At 43.2% G+C, this 19,546-nt stretch overlaps 1 protein-coding gene and 1 long non-coding RNA gene across 2 annotated transcripts in view; one reads left to right on the plus strand and one right to left on the minus strand.

Moving 5' to 3' along the window:
* Window positions 1-19,546, plus strand: part of UBE3C (ubiquitin protein ligase E3C) — a 162,466-nt gene that overhangs the window by 126,392 nt on the left and 16,528 nt on the right. Inside the window, exons 20-21 of the mRNA XM_040434193.1 lie at window positions 14,767-14,979; window positions 18,120-18,308. Coding sequence (XP_040290127.1) covers window positions 14,767-14,979; window positions 18,120-18,308 — 402 coding nt within the window. The remainder of the gene's footprint in view (window positions 1-14,766; window positions 14,980-18,119; window positions 18,309-19,546) is intronic.
* The window catches only part of LOC121002713, a 471,797-nt gene that overhangs the window by 1,166 nt on the left and 451,085 nt on the right, over window positions 1-19,546 (minus strand). The window lies entirely within an intron of this gene.

The following is a 19,546-nucleotide window of genomic DNA, read 5'->3' on the forward strand; positions in this document are numbered from 1 at the left end:
TATAATAATAATAATAATAATCTTTATTTGTGTAGCGCCAACATATTCCACAGCGCTTTACAATCAGGGGTTCATGTAATAATACAGCAACAGACAAGTCAATAATTAGAACAAGAGGAATGAGGGCCCTGCTCGCAAGAGCTTACAATCTATAAGGAGATAGGGGTGACACAAAAGGTAAAAGTGCTGGTTTTGTGCAATGGTCTAGTCATCTTGGGAAAATAGGGGAGTAGATATAAAGCTGCATAAGATATGAAGCCACAAAACGGACAAGAATTGGACATACTCCTCTGTTTTGCGGAGCCGGGGAACGGACATACAGAATTTTTATTGCTGCCCCGTTTAAATGAATGGGTCCACATCTTATCCGCAAAAAATGTGGATCATATGCGGACCAAAAATACGGTCATGTGCATGAGCCCTTAAAGCAGGGCACTCCAGCTGCTGCAAAACTACAAATCCCAGCCTACAAACTTACTCGGCTGTTCTTGTTATTCCCACAGAAGTGAAAGGAGGATTGTGGGAGTTGTAGTTTTAGAACAGCTGGAGTGCCGGAGGTTGCTGGTCCCTGCCTTAGGGTCTATTCACACGTCTGTAAGTGTTCTGCGGATCCGCAGAACACGGACACTGGCAATGTGCATTCCGCAATTGCGGACAAGAATAGGACATGTTCTATTATTTTTTTGGCGGAAACGGAAGCACGGATGCGGAAGTGCGGATGCGGACAGCACATTCCGGCCCCATTGAAAATGAATGGGTCTGCACCCATTCCGCAAAATAGCGGAACGGATGCGGACCCATTCTTCGGACGTGTGAATGGACCCTTAAAGGGAATCTGTCAGCACATACATCAGTATTCAACAAAGAGCATTGTCAGATTCCTTCTGTTCTGCTGATTCAAATGTTTCATCCAGATCTGTGGCTCCATTGCAGAGAAATCATGTCTATTCTGATATACAAATGAACTCTTTGGTGCAACAGGGGCAGCACCCTTGCACCTCATCACACCAAAAGCTCTGCCCTGTATCGTGCATAACACTGCAACCAACCAACCCCCCTTGCCGTGAGTGACAGGGCCAGGCTGGCGATGTCATCTCACCTGGCCGAGTGCTCTCGCACCTGCACAGTCGCTTTGGAAATTGGCGCATGCGCAGTACAGACCTGATGCTTGACAGGGGCTGCACGGCGAGATTTCCCTGTGGAGTCTGTGGCCAATCTGCCCTTGTATGCACGCAGCATTCAGAGGATCAACTTTGCACACAACATTTAATCCCAGTCATTTCAAACGGAAAATCCAGAGCAGCTTTTGTGTGAAAGACTTTCAGCTCCACCAGCACCTTCTTTGAGAAGACCACTTTTCAGTGCAGTTTATCTCAAAGAGGTCTCACTGTTTTTACTTATGTCGGGCCTCAGTTGTCAAATGGTGTTTGTGCTCATAGCAGCCAGTCAGAGCTCGGCTTACATGTCTCATACTGCTTTGGAAAAATGAATGCTGCCCTGTGATTGGTCAATATAAGCAGTTGAGTCAGGCAATGGGCGCTTTTTCAGTCCTGTATAACGAAGGATCAATTTACTCTGCATCTTCAGTGCATGTTGGAGGTATACATCTGGGGCGTTTCCCGGCATGTACCTCCGATTTATGCCACTACACAGGCATACAATAGCTTTTCACCCATGGAGTCCCATTTTATAATTTTTTAACGTTTTTTAATGTATACCGACCTGGTATACTTTTTGCTGAATTCCTCTGTATGGAATAGCATGGCAGACTTCGCTATTCTATTCAGCTGAATACAAGTATACCCATAAGTATACCAGTTGGATGGAGGCTCAGAAGACACTGGGATTCATTAATTAAAGGCCAGAGTTTTATGCCAGTTTTTTTTTTATATCTCCCGAGCCCCCAGAGGATGTGCTTAATTTATAATGACCGTAAATTAGATGCATCCTCTGGCAGTCCGTGCGCCTGGACTACTCCAGCATCTAGCTTGAGTACATTTCAGTTGTCATTTACACCGGTAAACTGGCATAAAGATAGTAAATGTCCTGGGGCTGATGGTCGCACTCATTCCACTCCTCCATCCCACCCCCACAGAGCCCCCCTTTTCAGAAAGTGGCAAGGGCGGAATACAAATGCCACATGCGCCTAAGTTAAAGCACAACAGCGTTGTGGGCTTGCAACTTTAGTTTTTACACGTAGAGGGTCACAAATCAGCGCCTTATATTTGGCTTCCGTCGGTTGAATGAGTAGCCTACGGAGCACACAATGCAATCTGTATTGTGAATTCAGCCCCAGGAATGTACTTCTAAATGTCGTCATCCACCACTAGCCCCCCATTACTGTTAGATCACCCCCCTCCCGATTAGATTGGTATAGTTCATTCCTCCATATATTCATATTGTGGTCCGTGCCCATTCAACAGCACCATTTCTAATTGGTGCGGCTTTTAGATCTCCTACCAAAAGCCATAAAAATTACTGAAAGTGGAAATGTAGTGACTCTATTCACACTTAATCTCTGGAAAGCTGGTGTAGAGTAGGGTTGGCGAGTTTATATAGTTATTAGATGGAAATATAAATGTTTGCTGTGTAACTGCCTCCAGATTGATTGCGATGCATTTGAAAAGCATTATTTTTTTTATTGATTCTTAATGCAGTAAATTACCCAAGTTCTTTGGCAGCCAGCAGCGACGGGCCGCGATGTTGTCCCCATCCATTCTCGTGATAGCAACACAATTTGAATTAATCACATTCGCCGCTCACTCTCTTATATTAAAAGGCTTCTACCATAATTAATCCGTTTTATTTCAAATCATTTTGGCACCCTCCCTGGCAATAAACACTCGCAGGAGACGGACACTTGAAAAATAACATACAAGTTTTTGCAATCTACCTATGGCGTTCTCTCCCCGGCAGCCGGGTTATTGATGGCCCCGTAAGGGCATCTGATGCAAGTGTCTGCGGATGACGCCCAATGTGACAAATGTAAAGTGGATTATTTTGCATAAAAAATAGACAGTTTGTGGAGTTGTACAATTAACCTGCGTTTAGAAAATACCTTGATTTACGGCCGCCGGGATATTTGCTTTGCATACATTATGGAAATTTCATTTATAATCCATTTCACTGATGCGGTCATGCCGCTTAACACCATCATTTATTTAGACTTCAATGCGAAATCTTTAAACCTGACTTCTTAGGTATTTTTTTATTTTATCTTTAAGGTGGAAAGGGAAGGGCAACGTGGGGTCATTTTCTGCTTTTAGACTCTGAGTCATGGAGGTAATTTGTTGTTTTCATCCAGGTAGTGTTCCTACATCCATACATTTGGTTACAATGGAGGCTTTGTTCTCCGTATAGCAAACAATGACCTTGCGATGGCTGCAGAATAGAGCTTTTCCTTCGCGCTCCCCGTTTGTTTTTGCACACACAGGAATTTCGCACACACGGCTTGAATAAACCGTGATTTCCTACATGGAGCTCTATTTACCTTGGGCTGTTCTTACTACTGCTATATTTTTGTAGTCAGTTGTAACTGTACCGGTCATTAGAGGGTTTGCCTAGCCAAGTGATGGCCTATCCTCATGGTAGCCATCACTAGCTGATCGGCTGGGGTCCGACACCCTGCACCCCAACAATCTGCTGTTCTGTGTTCTCCAGAACTCAACCGCATCGTCGACATTGTAGTGGACAGCGCTCATCACTGCAGAGCTGCTTCCATTGAAGTGAGCGACGGAGCTACACAGTCGGTGGAGTGCTGGGGCCCCACCAGTCAGCTAGCAATGGCTGCGAGCACCGCTGCTTTCTCAAACAGCTGATCGGGGGGAGGTCACGGGTATTGGATCCCTACCGATGAGATAAAAAATATTTTAAAAAACAAAACTCTTCGAAAACTTTAATAATGTACGGTACCTTATAGGAAATGTGTCATTAGAAAATGGCTTATTATTTAAATCACATTTTTAAGTTTAACATTTTATAAGAATTTTTGGTGATGTTATTTTTAATTTTCAATGTCAATATCTATATTTAAGCAAAAAACATAAAATCCTGCAGTTTGCCACTAAGCCAAATTATTGGCGCTACTTCTTGTTCTGTACAGATCACTTTACTGCTGTTAAGAATATATAGTTAGCGATCATCTGGCAGTGTAATCCTGCCTCTGATTGCCCGATGAACGAGCATGCTAAAAGATCTGGATTTGCCAGCGGCAGATAGTGCTGTGTGATCATGATCTGCCGCTGGCACACTGCTGTTCTACATGGGGACAAGTGATGGCATTAACGATCGCTCCTCCCCATGCTGCGGAGGACATCTGCGGTCTCCTCTGCTAGCTATCTGGCGACTTCCGGGAGGAAACGCTTCCCTCCCGACAATCGCTTGCAGCATCAGGATGTCTAATACAGTCTTTACCTGCTTATCTATACACAGAGGTGATATCATTAAAGGCAGGATTATAATGACAGATAAGAGGATGCTTCATTCGCAATAGGTGATTTTGTCAAATCTTATCTATTATTTCCTTGTACAATGACCTCTCCACAGGTCACAGAGCATGCCTAGAAAACTGTCCCATAGAAGTCTTTGAGGTCTCCTCCTGACCATTGTATCTATGGACCACGGGGCTGCTGTAAAGCGATTTTCTTAGGTTGGGTTTTATATCACGTTTTTCCCATCCTTTTAACGTATACAAAAAATGTATACGTTAAACAGATGCCTCAGACTGATGCCATACAGTGGCATCCGTTCACCATAGAGTTCCATTGTTAAAAAATAAATCACAGCGCATTACGGCAAGAACGTAAGTTAGGCCGGTGCCGACGCATGCGCACGGTAATCTGTGATGCCCCGGCCAGACTGTGGTCATTCAATGCGCACGTGCCGATATCGCGGTAATCGGCGCATGCTCGGGATTACGGACGGGAGGAGGGAGGTTAGAGCAGAGACCAAGGGCGGGCTGACGCGGCGGAGGGGGAGTGGATTCGTATGAAAATGACCCAGGGGCCTGGGCACCTTCACAGCCTAATTTGCATATGGATTAAAAGTGTTTTTCGGCAGAACGATGATAGCAAGCAACATACGGTAAGCACAGTTTTAATAGGGGGGATGCCGTGGACATAAGTCTGTTATTAGGTTAATACGGTGAATCGGCGTGAAAGACTCCCTTTAACAAGACGATTACTGAAATGATCTCAGCAGGTCCTTTAATGACAGCAATGAAATGCAGTGGAAAGTTTTTGGGGGATTAAGTTAATTTTCATGGCAAAGAAGGACTATGCAATTCATCTCATCACTCTTCATAACATTCTGGAGTATATGCAAATTGCTATTATAAAAACTTAAGCAGCAACTTTTCCAATTTCCAATATTTATGTAATTCTAAAAACTTTTGGCCACGACTGTATATTTCAGACTGCGTCCTAGCTCTTCTGGGGACGAGAGTCAGAGAGTGGGGATTATTATTTCCTTGCTGAAAGGTGACGCTCAATGCAATTGGTCAGGTCACACCTGGACCAGGTGATAAAAACTTTAAGGTAAAGAAAAGACTTTGCTTTTTCTGTGGTCAAGGAGGACATTTTTTTTTTTTTTTTTTTAAACCAATTTTTTTATTTATTTTGATTTATCAATCCAATTATCATAGATTCAGTATTCATATTTCCATCAGATACAATCTGATTCATCAGTCAGTTACATTGTACAATTCCAATGTTCAAAGATTCATTATACACATAACAAGAGATAATCCATAAAATTCCCACCCTCCTTCTCCCCCCCCTAGCTTCAAGAAGATCAGGTACCAACTATCCCTATCTATCCAAATCTCCCCTAGGCCCCCCAATATGAGGAGATTTTGTTAACGTATGTCCTTATGTTAAACATCAAGGTGAAAAGGGAAAAAAAAGTCCTAATGTGCCTAGTCCTCTTCTCACTCTTAGTAGTGTGGCTAGGGAAATTGAGAATGTGCTTTTGTCTTTTACCGGTAGTACCCGATTTCTCCTGCCTGCCAAGGTGCCGCTAGATTCCAAAACTGTGGAAATGGAAGTATTTATTGACAGTGGGGAAGGGGTTAACTTAGTGGATGGCCAATTTGTCCGTATTCTTGGTTTGACAACAAGCGCATTATCCAAAAATATTTCTGTTGTTCCAAAAGATTCCACCCCTCTCTCAAAAGTGTCTGTCTCAAATGGTGCAGGACATTCGCCTAAAGGTGGGAGATTCTCATATTGAATCCATTTCATGTTTTGTGCTGGAGGGTTTGCCTGCTCCTTTGGTGTTAGGTTTACCATGGTTATCCAAACATAACCCTACTATCGATTGGCAAGCGAGACAGATTCTCGATTGGAGTGATTTCTGCCTTCACAACTGTCTTAGCACGTCGCTTTCTGTTGTAACTACTAAAATGTTACCTCCTTTCCTTTTTGGATTTTTTTGATGTATTCTCTAAGGGTGGAGACCAGGAGTTGCCTCCTCATCGGGAGTATGATTGCCCCGTCAACTTTATTCCCGGAGCTAGATTGCCAAAGTCTCGGTTGTATAATCTTTCTGAACCCGAAAGAGTAGCCATGCGAGAGTATATCATGGCTAAAGACCATCCAAATCACCAATGGCGGCGGGGTTCTTCTTTGTTAAAAAAAGGGATGGAACTCTTAGGCCATGTTTGGACTTCCGTGAGCTTAATCGCATCACTATCCAGGATCCCTGTCCCCTTCCTTTGATCCCAGAATTATTTAATCAGATTGTCGGTACCAAGGTGTTCCCTATGTTGGATTTGAGGGGGGGCGTATAATCTGATAAGAGTCAGGGAAGGGGACGAATGGAAAATAGCCTTTAATACTCCTGAGGGTCATTTTGAGAATCTGGTCATGCCTTTTGGTTTGTCCAATGCTCCTGCGGTTTTTCAACACTTCATCAATGACATCTTTCATCATCTGGTGTTTTATCTGGATGATATTTTAATGGATATGGAGACGCATAAGGATCACATGAGATAGGTCTTACAGATCCTAAGAGAGAATAAATTGTATGCCAAAATGGAGAAGTGTGTATTTGCAGTCCCTGAAGTGCAATTCCTGGGGTACCTACTCTCATCTTCGGGTTTTCGTATGGATCCGAAAAAAGTCCGGGCTGTGTTGGACTGGGATCGACCCAAAGATCTGAAGGCACTCATGCGATTTTTGGGGTTCACCAACTTTTACCGTAAATTTATCTTGAATTACTCAACTGTTGTTAAACCATTAACTGATATGACTAAGAAAGGTGCGGATTTCTCAGTCTGGTCTGAAGAAGCATTGCATGCTTTTTCAGCAATAAAGGAATATTTTGCTTCTGCTCCTATTCTGGTGCAACCGGATGTGTCACAACCATTTATTATGGAAGTTGACGCATCAGAGGTAGCGATGGGAGCGGTCTTGTCGCAGGGTTCTTTTACTAGCAAATGGCGCCCTTGTGCTTTTTTCTCTAAAAAACTCTCTTCTGCCGAAAGAAATTATGATGTAATTGTTGGCCATTAAATTGTCTTTTGAAGAGTGGCGACATTGGTTGGAAGGAGCGATTCATCCCTTTACGGTAATTACTGATTACAAAAATCTGGCCTACCTGCAATCGGCTAAACATCTGAACCGAAGGCAGGCCAGATGGTCGCTGTTTTTTACTAGATTTAATTTCATTGTCTCATCGTCCTGGGCCTAAAAACGTAAAGGCGAATGCCTTGTCGCGTAGCTTTCCCGGTGGGGGTGATTCAGAGGATCCTGCTCCGATATTGGCTGATGGGGTGGTTGTATCCGCCCTTTATCCTGAACTTGAGCCAGAGGTGTTGGAGGCCCAGGGAGAGACACCCGATTCCTGTCCTCCAGGGAAGTTGTTTGTCCCTTCGGAACTACGACACAAGGTGTTTAAGGAACATCACAATACTATTCTTACGGGACACCCTGGGAGCAGATCCACTGTGGATCTCATTTCTCAAAGATTCTGGTGGCCAGGGTTACGTAAATGTGTTGAGGGCTATGTGGCAGCTTGTGAGACTTGTGCGCGTGCTAAGGTGGCTTATACTCGACCTTCAGGATCTCCCTACTTCCCTTTTCTATCCCATCCCGACTCCGGACTCATTTGTCCATGGACTTTATCACAGATTTGCCTAATTCTTTTGGGAAAACGGATTCTGGTGGTTGTTGAACACTTCAGCAAGATGGCACACTTTATACCATTATCAGGTTTACCTAATGCCAAAACTCTTGCTCAAGTGTTTGTCGATAACATTGTGAAACTACACGGCATAGAGGGACTCAATTTGTTTCCAGATTCTGGAAGGCGTTCTGTACTCGTCTGGGTGTCCAATTGTCCTTCTCTTCGGCCTTTCATCCTCAGTCGAACGGGCAGACTGAGCGCACTAACCAGAATCTGGAGACTTATTTGAGATGTTTTGTCTTCATTTGAGTGGTCTTCATTTTTGTCATTGGCCGAGCTTGCCATAAATAACTGTAGACAGGAGTCCACTGATAAGTCGCCGTTTTTTGGTGCATATGGGTTCCATCCGCAGTTTGGCACATTTTTTGGTACTGAGACGTCTGGTATACCTGAAGAGGAAAGATTCTGCTCTCCGTTGTCATCTATTTGGCAGAAGATTCAAAACTATTTTAAATAAAATAGGCAAAAAGTATAAACGTATGGCTGACAAGAGACGTGTGAGTGGTCCGGACCCGAGAGTAGGTGATTCTGTGTGGCTGTCCACAAGAAACATTAAGTTGAAGGTACCCTCTTGGAAGTTGGGGCCAAAGTTTATTGGGCCATCCAAGATCTCTGCCATTATTAATCCGGTTGCTTTTCGTCTTGAGCTTCCGCAGGCTTTGAAGATTCATAATGTGTTTCACAAGTCATTGCTGAAAAGATATGTTGAACCTGCTGTACCGTCCTCCCTGCCACCACCTCTTGTCATGGTGGATGGTAATCTTGAGTTTCCGATTGCCAGGATAGTGAACTCATGTATTCTTCGTGGATCTCTTCAGTACCTCGTGCACTGGAAGGGTTACGGTCCAGAGGAAAGAATGTGGGTTCCTGCAACCGACGTGAATGCCAGTCGCCTTGTGAGGGCCTTTCACAGGGCGCATCCTGATAAAGTCGGTCTTGGGTGTCCGGAGCCCCCTGTAGAAGGGGGGTACGGTCACAGTCTCTCCTGTGAGTGAGGTTAGAAATATCGGATAGACTTGCTGCACGTGAGGCTATCTGACAGGTCTCTTTGTTTTCCTCTATGTATGTTGTTGTTTGGCAGGATCTCACCTCTCCTCAGGTGCCGCTCGTTATCAGTGATGAGGCTCTATTTAGATCCGCCTCACACTGCTGACCATGCGGTTGATAGTTTCTGCTTGGAGTTGCTAGTGCTGGTTTGTCTTGGATCCCCTGCTTCTCCATACATCTCTAAGATAAGTACTTGTTGCCTTCGCTGTTTCTTATTATCTGGTGTGTGTTGTTTCTAGGCTTCAGGGAGACACAAGTTCCTTCATTCTGGAAGGAACCCGCTGTCTCATCCCCTGCTACCTATCCTAGGGCTCGTTAGCTTTAGCAGGGCTTTAGGTATCCGGTGTATGAGTATTTCCACCATCAGGATCTGCTCATACTGGCAGGAGTTAGGTAAAGGCCTAGAGATTACTAGAAGGTCACCATCCCTCTTCCTTAGCTTTTGTGGCCTAGATTGTTGTCTATTCGTTGTGGTGTGTATTTGGTGTTTTCCCTCCCCCTTAACCTGTGACAAGTAACCAGTTTGGCTGACTACACAGTGATCCGAGCTGTCTAGTTCTGGCACCAATTACGTTGATGGGCTAAAACATTGATTTTGGTTATCATCCATTTTTCTAATGTGTATTGAGACCTTAAAGAGAACCTGACACCATGAAAATGCAGTGCAGTCTGCAGGCAGCATGTTATAGAGCAGGAGGAGCTGAGCATATTGATACATAGTTTTGTGGGAAAAGATTCAGGAAAACTTGTAATTTATACATTTATATCTCTGCTGAGCTTAGTAGTCAGTGATTGACAGCTCTGTGTGTGTGTGTATGCATTTATACAGGGAACGCTGTCAACCACTGCTCCGGACCTTCTACATGAGCTCAGAAAGTGCAGAGGTTTAAATGTAGAAATTACTAAACTTTTACTTATGTTTTACTCAATCTTTTCTACAAAACTATATATCAATCTGCTCAGCTCTTCCTGCTCTATAATGTGCTCCCTATAGATTTCAGTAACTTTTCATGGTGACAAGCTCCCTTTAAGTTTCTCCAGTTCATCAGATCACAGTGATTGAAGTAATGACCGTCCTTATTGCCAAACACTTCAGTGATCATAAATGAGCCTTTATTAGCTTTGTTTCCTACAAGGCTGCAGCCGTGCAAACATGTTGGGGTCAACTCAGGTTTGTAGGCCTTGGCATATTAGCTGGGTTAATGATAGCTGAAGTTAATTTAGACATGATTAAAACCTCAAGCCTTGTATAGCAGTTGCAATGAAATTGTGAAAATGGTTCACTTAACAAGGCCATCTGATCAGATAAAATGGATGCACAGCTCTGCCATGCAAGTTATACAAACATTGATTGTATATTACCGTTATATTGACTGTTCTGCCTATGGGCATGGCTAATGTCATGTTAGCAAAGGTTGTAAAGAGATATATATATATATATATATATATATATATATATATATATACTGGGTTGAAGTCTCTTTAGTCATTGGTGTACTACAATACTTCAGTTATGGGTCTAGCATGGAGGTCCCCAACCTTTTGTATGTTGTGAGCCATATTCAGATTTCAGTTACATAGTTGTTAAGGTTGGAAAAAGACAAAAGTCCATCAAGTCCAACCTGTAATCCTACTATATTGATCCACGGAACAAATCCCTTGATCAATGTCCATCTTCCTTTTAAAAAGGGTTTGGGCCAAAGGGAAAGGGTGTATAGAACAAGATTTATATAAATTGTCATAAGCCTCAATGTTATTTTGAATTAAAAATGCATCTAAACCTTTTTTGAAGCCATTTCCTGTATTTGCTGTGACCAGCACCTGCAGCTATTCCAGAGATTCACAGCCCTTACTGTAAAGAATGCTTGTCGCTTCTTATGACTGAATTTTTTTTTCTCCAGGTGTAGGGAGTGGCTCCTTGTTTTTTTAAGGGGGTTTAACACAGAATAGCTTCCCTTGATATTTTGTGTATAGTCCGTTTATACACTGCTCAAAAAAATAAAGGGAACACAAAAATAACACATCCTAGATCTGAGTTAATTAAATATTCTTCTGAAATACTTTGCTCTTTACATAGTTGAATGTGCTGACAACAAAATCACACAAAAATAAAAAAAATGGAAACAAATTTTTCAACCCATGGAGGTCTGGATTTTGAGTTACACTCAAAATTAAAGTGGAAAAACACACTACAGGCTGATCCAACTTTGTAATGTCCTTAAAACAAGTCAAAATGAGGCTCAGTAGTGTGTGTGGCCTCCACGTGCCTGTATGACCTCCCTACAACACCTGTGCATGCTCCTGATGAGGTGGCGGACGGTCTCCTGAGGGATCTCCTCCCAGACCTGGACTAAAGCATCTGCCAACTCCTGGACAGTCTGTGGTGCAACGTGACGTTAGTGGATAGAGCGAGACATGATGTCCCAGATGTGCTTGCATTCAGGTCTGGGGAACGGGCGGGCCAGTCCATAGCATCAATGCCTTCGTCTTGCAGGAACTGCTGACACACTCTAGCCACATGAGGTCTAGCATTGTCTTGCATTAGGAGGAACCCAGGGCCAACCGCACCAGCATATGGTCTCACAAGGGGTCTGAGGATCTCATCTCGGTACCTAATGGCAGTCAGGCTACCTCTGGCGAGCACATGGAGGGCTGTGCGGCCCTCCAAAGAAATGCCACCCCACACCATTACTGACCCAATGCCAAACCGGTCATGCTGGAGGATGTTGCAGGCAGCAGAACGTTCTCCACAGCGTCTCCAGACTCTGTCACGTCTGTCACATGTGCTCAGTGTGAACCTGCTTTCATCTGTGAAGAGCACAGGGCGCCAGTGGCGAATTTTCCAATCTTGGTGTTCTCTGGCAAATGCCAAACGTCCTGCACAGTGTTGGGCTGTAAGCACAACCCCCACCTGTGGACGTCGGGCCCTCATATCACCCTCATGGAGTCTGTTTCTGACCGTTTGAGCAGACACATGCACATTTGTGGCCTGCTGGAGATCATTTTGCAGGGCTCTGGCAGTGCTCCTCCTGTTCCTCCTTGCACAAAGGCGGAGGTAGCGGTCCTGCTGCTGGGTTGTTGCCCTCGTACGGCCTCCTCCACGTCTCCTGATGTACTGGCCTGTCTCCTGGTAGCACCTCCATGCTCTGGACACTACGCTGACAGACACAGCAAACCTTCTTGCCACAGCTCGCATTGATGTGCCATCCTGGATAAGCTGCACTACCTGAGCCACTCGTGTGGGTTGTAGACTCCGTCTCATGCTACCACTAGAGTGAAAGCACCGCCAGCATTCAAAAGTGACCAAAACATCAGCCAGGAAGCATAGGAACTGAGAAGTTGTCTGTAGTCACCACCTGCAGAACCACTCCTTTATTGGGGGTGTCTTGCTAATTGCCTATAATTTCCACCTGTTGTCTATCCCATTTGCACAACAGCATGTGAAATTGATTGTCACTTAGTGTTGCTTCCTAAGTGGACAGTTTGATTTCACTGAAGTGTGATTGACTTGGAGTTACATTGTGTTGTTTAAGTGTTCCCTTTATTTTTTTGAGCAGTGTATATTTTACAGGTTAATCACGTGTCCCCCCCCTTAGACGTCTTTTTTTCAAGGCTAAAAAAATTCAGTTCTTTTAATCTTTGCTCATAGCTAAGTTCTTCCAGGCCCTTTATGAGTTTAGTCGCTCTCCTTTGCACTTTTTCTAACTCCAGAGCATCCTTTCTATGGACTGGTGCCCAGAACTGAACCGCATATTCCAGTTGAGGCCGCACCAATGCTTTGTATAGTGGCAATATTACATGCCTGTCCCACAAGTTCATACCCCTTTTAATACAAAACAAAATTCTGTTGGCCTTAGAGGCAGCTGGCTGGCATTGCATGCTGTTATTTAGTCTATGTTCTACTAATACACCCAGATCCTTCTCAATAAGTGACTCTCCCAGTTTTACTCCCCCTAGGATATATGCTGCTTGCAGATTATTTGCCCCCAAATGCATAACTTTACATTTATCTATATTGAACCTCATTTGCCAAGTGGAGGCCCAAACAGTAGGTTTGTTCAAGTCAGCTTGTAAATTATTAACATCTTCCATAGACTGTACCGTATTACAAAGTTTGGTGTCATCTGCAAAAATAAACAATGATGGTCAGAGGGAACAGCCAATTCAAAAGTAGAGATCTATTTTGAATGCGGAGAAAAAAAAAACATGAAATTGCAAACATTTGCTGGTAAATAAAAAAATTAAACTGAAATATTTAAATATTCTAGTATTATACCATCCAATTTGGCGCTGTTTGGTGGTAATTTTAGGTTAGGTCTGCAAAAATGTTAATTGCCAGTAGATATGATCATAACTCAGGACTGCCATGGAGAGCCACACAGCATGTGGTTGTGAGACACATGTAACTCCCAAGCCACTGTTTGGGGACCACGTCTAGTGAAAGGCAGACATGATGTGTATAGAAAAAGAAAAAAGTGATATATATATATATATACTTTGCAGAAAAGACCGGCACTCGCTGTAGATAAATCTTGTATTTATTCAGTCACATATACAGGCAATAAGTGACGCGTTTCGGTGCTACCGCACCTTCATCAGACTTATAAGTCTGTGACGTACCACCGAAATACAAGATTTATCTACAGCGAGTGCCGGTCTTTTCTGCAAATTCTACATTGGGACGCCATCCCATAGACTCGTGCACCGCGACTTCAAACAGCAGCGCCGACCTGTGATTATTATAATATATATATATATATATATATATATATATCAATCACCTATTTGTCACACAAAGGGATATCATGTCGGCACTTGGAATTATAGTACACCAATGACTGAAGGAACTTCAACCCAGTATGGCCTTGTGCAAGTACAGTGACTGCCTACCCAAAAAGTTATGGGTCATGTTGGATCTTTTTCAACTGGTCATCTTTGACTGAAATTACTTGTGTTATTGTCTGCCTCCTTTTTTTCTTTTAAAGGGGTTGTCTCCTCTGACTAGGATATGCCATCAAAGCCAGATAGATGCAGGTCCCACCTCGAAGACCTGCATCTATCTCTAAAACGGGCTGTGAAAGTTAAGGAGATCACACCATGCATGTTCAGCATCCTCTCCATTCATGTCTATGGGTGCTCTGGAAAAAGCAGAGCGAGTGTGCTTGGCTATTTTCAGAGCTCTCATGGAAATTAATGGAGGGTATGTCTGCTCTCCACTCACTCCATGAGTCCTGCTTTGGAGATAGATGTGGGTCCCACCTCTGAGTCCTACACCTATCTGACATTGGTGGCATATCTTAGCAATGTCTCCGATAAGACAACCCTTTTAAATCCTATTTTTTTTCTCCTATGTCCCTGATATGCCACTTCGGTCTGACATCCCGATAGTCACACTGAGTATGTTTATATTTAAGAGTAAATTCAGACCATGCTACTATAGTATATACTGTATTTTATGCAAACAGACGTGAATTGACACAAATCCAATATTCATGCGGTCTAATATTAATGGTCTTTGAACGTCTACTCCTGCAGGCACTGTATGAGAACATGCTTGTGGAGCTGCCCTTTGCCAGTTTCTTCCTATCCAAGTTACTTGGCACCAGCGCTGACGTGGACATCCACCACCTGGCTTCTCTGGATCCAGAAATGTACAAGAACTTACTGTTCCTGAAGAGCTATGAAGAGGATGTGGAAGATCTTGGGTTAAACTTTACTGTGGTTAATAATGATCTCGGGGAAGCGCAGGTAAGTTCCCAGGGTGGGCGGCTAATGATTAATGCCATTGTCACATTCTTATTATTTGGATCTGCAGATAAGAGGATATGGGACTGAGGTGTTTGCTCTCTTATTATGTCCTGTAAATGCTGGGGCTGGAGGAACGCCGTCCTTACCAGTTAGACCATGGTCATGCAGATTTTGATGGATTGATCGGAGTGGTGCATGTATAAACCCAGCTGTTCCCTGACTCTTATCTAGCATGCCTCTCTTGTTTGCTTCGAGTGTCTTGACTTTTATGAATCTCTTCCTTGGACAGGCATTGTATATTTCAGAGTTTCTGCCTGGGTGACCTAAACCTTTCTATAATTACAGTTAGAAGATACGGTAAAAATTAGCCATTATCCTAGAATTGCTGCTGGCATTAAGTAGCCCTTTTTGTATTCAATTTGTATTTAGCTAGGTAATAATAAAGCAATAATCCCGGATGTCGAGGGCATTAACAGGCGCTTAAAACTTTTACTGAGGCGACGATTGAAATTCTAATGCAGAAGTCGTTAATTTGTGATTGTTCCGCAGCCAAAATAGATTAGAGCGATTTTGGATGAAACGAGACACATTTTTATATAGCCACAGTCACAGCGAAGGATTCCAACGTCTATTGTAGCCAAGCAGACGAAGAGCATCGCATGAAAGACTTCTGTATGAAGGTCATTACAGTGTGGTATTCATCTATAGGGGAGGTGCACAACCAGGTGGCATATGGTAGCATTGGTTTAGTCCTGAAACTGGTGATCTGGAAATGTATGTAAAAAATAAATAAAATTGACACACAAGCTGTTCAAAAATGAATCCATGCAGTATATCACTAGTTGCATCATTCATTTCCTAATGTAAAATAATATAGAAAAGACAGATGTACCACCATCGCCACTTTTCAAAGCCTTTGATACCGTTGGTTGTCCAGTTAGTTGGGGTTTGGTGAGGACCCCTACAAAAGCAGTGATACCCTTATAAAGAAGTAAAAGGGTTGCCCAGAATGTGATCGGTGTTCTGTAGATTGTATTATTTTCCCTTATAACATGGTTCTAAGGGAAAATAATAGCATTCTGAATACAGAATGCATAGTAAAACAGCGCTGGAGGGGTTAAAAAAATAATAATAATAATTTAACTCACCTTAGTCCACTTGATCGCGTAGCCGGCATCTCTTTTGTCTCCTTTGTTGAATAGGACCTGTGGTGAGCATTAATTCCAGGAACAGGACCTTTGATGACGTCAATCCGGTCATCACATGGTACGTCACATGATCTTTTACCATGGTGAATCACCATGGTAAAAGATCATGTAACGTACCATGTTATGACCGGAGTGACGTCATCAAAGGTCCTGTTCCTGGAATTAATGCTCACCACAGGTCCTATTCAACAAAGGAGACAGAAGGAGATGCCGGGCCGCGATCAAGTGGACTAAGGTGAGTTAAATTATTATTTATTTATTTTTAACCCCTCCAGCGCTAGTTTACTATGCATTCTGTATTCAGAATGCTATTATTTTCCCTTATAACCATGTTATAAGTGAAAATAATAATGATCGGGTCTCCATCCCGATTGTCTCCTAGCAACCGAGCGTGAAAATCGCACCGCATCCGCATTTTCTTGCTGATGCTTGCGATTTTCACGCAACCCCATTTATTTCTATGGGGCCTGCATTACGTGAAAAACGCACAAAGAGGAGCATGCTGCGATTTTCACGCAACGCACAAGTGATGCGTGAAAATCACCGCTCATGTGCACAGCCCCATAGAAATGAATAGGTCCGTATTCAGTGCAGGTGCAATGCGTTCACCTCCCGCATCGCATCCGCGCGGAATACTCGCCCGTGTGAAAGGGGCCTAAGAGTGCTGGCACAGAGCGCAGTTGTGAGGCATTTGAAAACTGGTTGCAGTTGACCTCATGCAGTTACTGCTTCAACAAACATACATTCACAATGTGCTTATAGAATTTAGCCAGTTTAGCTAATTAAACACTGGTGTTCTGCATAGCAGAAATCGTCTAAATGATTTAATTTATTGCAGCTCGTTCCAATCAAAAACTGTGTTAGGTGCTAAACTGGCTACATTCTATGACTGCATTGTAAATGCATGATTGCTGAAGCAGTAACTGCATGCGGTTTTCAACTGCATCACAACTGCGCTGTGTACCAGTCCTCTTAGGATTAGCAGATAATTTAAAGGTGAAATTAGAGTCAGGTGTCTATCAAAGTCTGATCTTCACAACACACGTTTGAGGAAGTGTATCATGGCATGAACAAAGGAGATTTCTGAGAACCTCAAAAGAGGAGTTGTTGATGCTCCTCAGGCTGGAAAAGGTTACAAAACCATCTCTAAAGAGTTTGGACTCTCCAGTCTGCAGTCAAACAGATTGTGTAGTCATGGAGGAAATTCAAGACCATTATTACCCTCCCCAGGAGTGGTCGACCAACAAATATCTCGCCAAGAGCAAGGCATGTAATAGTCCACAAGGTCACCAAGGAACCCAAGGTAACCTCTAAGCAACTAAAGGCCTCTCTCACATTAGCTAATGTTAATGTTCATAAGTCCACCATCAAACCCAGAGCGTGAAGGTAACACATCAGTTTTACTGCATAACTCTGTGAAAATGAAGCCCATAAACTGTGGCAGAATTGCATTTCTTTCAATTTCGCCCATTTTGGAATTTTTCTCCAGCTTCCCACTACATTTGATACAATATTGAATGGTGCCGTTAGAAAGTGCAACTTGTCTCGCAACAAACAAGCCCTAATATGTGAACGGAAAAATAAAAAAGTTGTGGCTCTGGCAAGCCAGAGAGTAAAAAACAAAAATGGAAAATTGCAGAGTCTTAAAGGGGTAAAACTGTAGGAGAGTCTAAAGTGCACTTTACATCTTCGAATATATGGCGTGTAGTTGCCAGAGTACGCCATCTAGTGACAGAAACCATGCAGCACTGATTTTAAGGCTCTATTGCTCTTACCCATTGTGATATGACCTTTGTCTCAGAAATCAGAAGGAAGAGGGAGATTATGTTGATTTAGGAAGATATAATGAGAACCATAACGAAGTTTTTCATTTTAACAGATGCAGTGGGAGATATACAGTTATGATTCATATGCTGTGTTCCTTCCTATCAGGTGGTAGAACTGAAGCTTGGAGGCAAAGATATCCCTGTAACAAGTGCCAACCGAATTGCTTATATCCACCTCGTCGCTGACTACAGGCTAAACAAGCAGATCCGCCAGCATTGTCTGGCCTTCAGGCAAGGTCTTGCCAATGTGGTCAATTTGGAATGGCTCAGGATGTTTGATCAGCAGGAAATCCAGGTATTTTATCAGTTGTGTGCTGTTTGCATATGGTGGGTGCCAAGGTAAATGTATATATCTAGCCAACCACACACCTGACTTCCAACCAAGCAGTAAACTTATTACACAGGTAAATCCCAATAATCTGATGTAAGCTTCAGCTTAAATGGGGTTGTCCAGGCTACAAATATTAATGACTTACCCTCCGGGTCATCATTATGGGCTCAGTGGGTTTCCGGCAACCACACCAAAAACTATACAGAGAGCAGGAGAAAGACAGGTGTGAAAGCTTCTGCTACGGGCTGACGGCTGTGTAATGTGTATTTCTCCAAATTTAAGTCCCGTTTTCATATTGGAGGTGTCATCGTCCAACTTTGTGCCACGCCATCTAGCTTCCTATTACTTTAGTGCAATTTGGCCTTGAAGTAGCAGTTTCCTTGACTCTGCAGAGGGGTTTGTGGTTCAAAATAAAAATGCAGGCGTAACGATAAAAGGCCACAATCCCTTATTTCTTCTTTTCTGTCTAATGCAAGGGCAGATAATGTCCTTCTTTAGCATATTAGCTCGGTGACCTCCCAGCAGTGACCTCTCTTGACCAGAATCCTTTTCAGCTAAGTCCAGGTTTAGATCACCTTTCATTTTCTGTTCTTCTGATCCGTCAGAAGAACAGAAAAAAAAAAACTGATCCTGTAAAAAAAAGTAAAACGGAACCCTGGGCACAGATGCAAAATGTGCACAATGGATGCTTAAAATACAGGATCTTTTTATTTTTTTTGTTCTTCTGACGGATGAAACAGTGATGTCAACCCAGCCTAACCTAGGGCTGCACGCTTGTGCCATCTAGTGTCACACATTACTATAGTGCCTTTTTATGCATTTTTTTGCTTCTTCTTTATTTTATCAAGCAGTAATTTGTCATGGGACTTTTAGGCATCCACATCATTCACACTTTGCATTTTAAAATCACCAAGTCTTTTCCCTGCAGACCTCCTCTGTCATCCTAGTTCCCCCAGTGCACTATGCTGCTGTAACAGGAATTAAGCAGAATTCTGAATTTAGCTTTAGACTTTGTTACATTTATTTGGGACATAATGACATGTATGACAAAAAATGAGAGTGAGGCTACTTTCACACTAGCGTTCTGCTGTCCGCTCGTGAGCTCCGTTTGAAGGGGCTCACGAGCGGAGCAGAACGCTTCCGTCCAGCCCTGATGCAGTCTGAATGGATGCGGATCCGCTCAGACTGCATCAGTCTGGCGG

The sequence above is a fragment of the Bufo bufo genome, chromosome 5 (genome assembly GCF_905171765.1).
Source record: "Bufo bufo chromosome 5, aBufBuf1.1, whole genome shotgun sequence".
Taxonomy (NCBI): domain Eukaryota; kingdom Metazoa; phylum Chordata; class Amphibia; order Anura; family Bufonidae; genus Bufo; species Bufo bufo.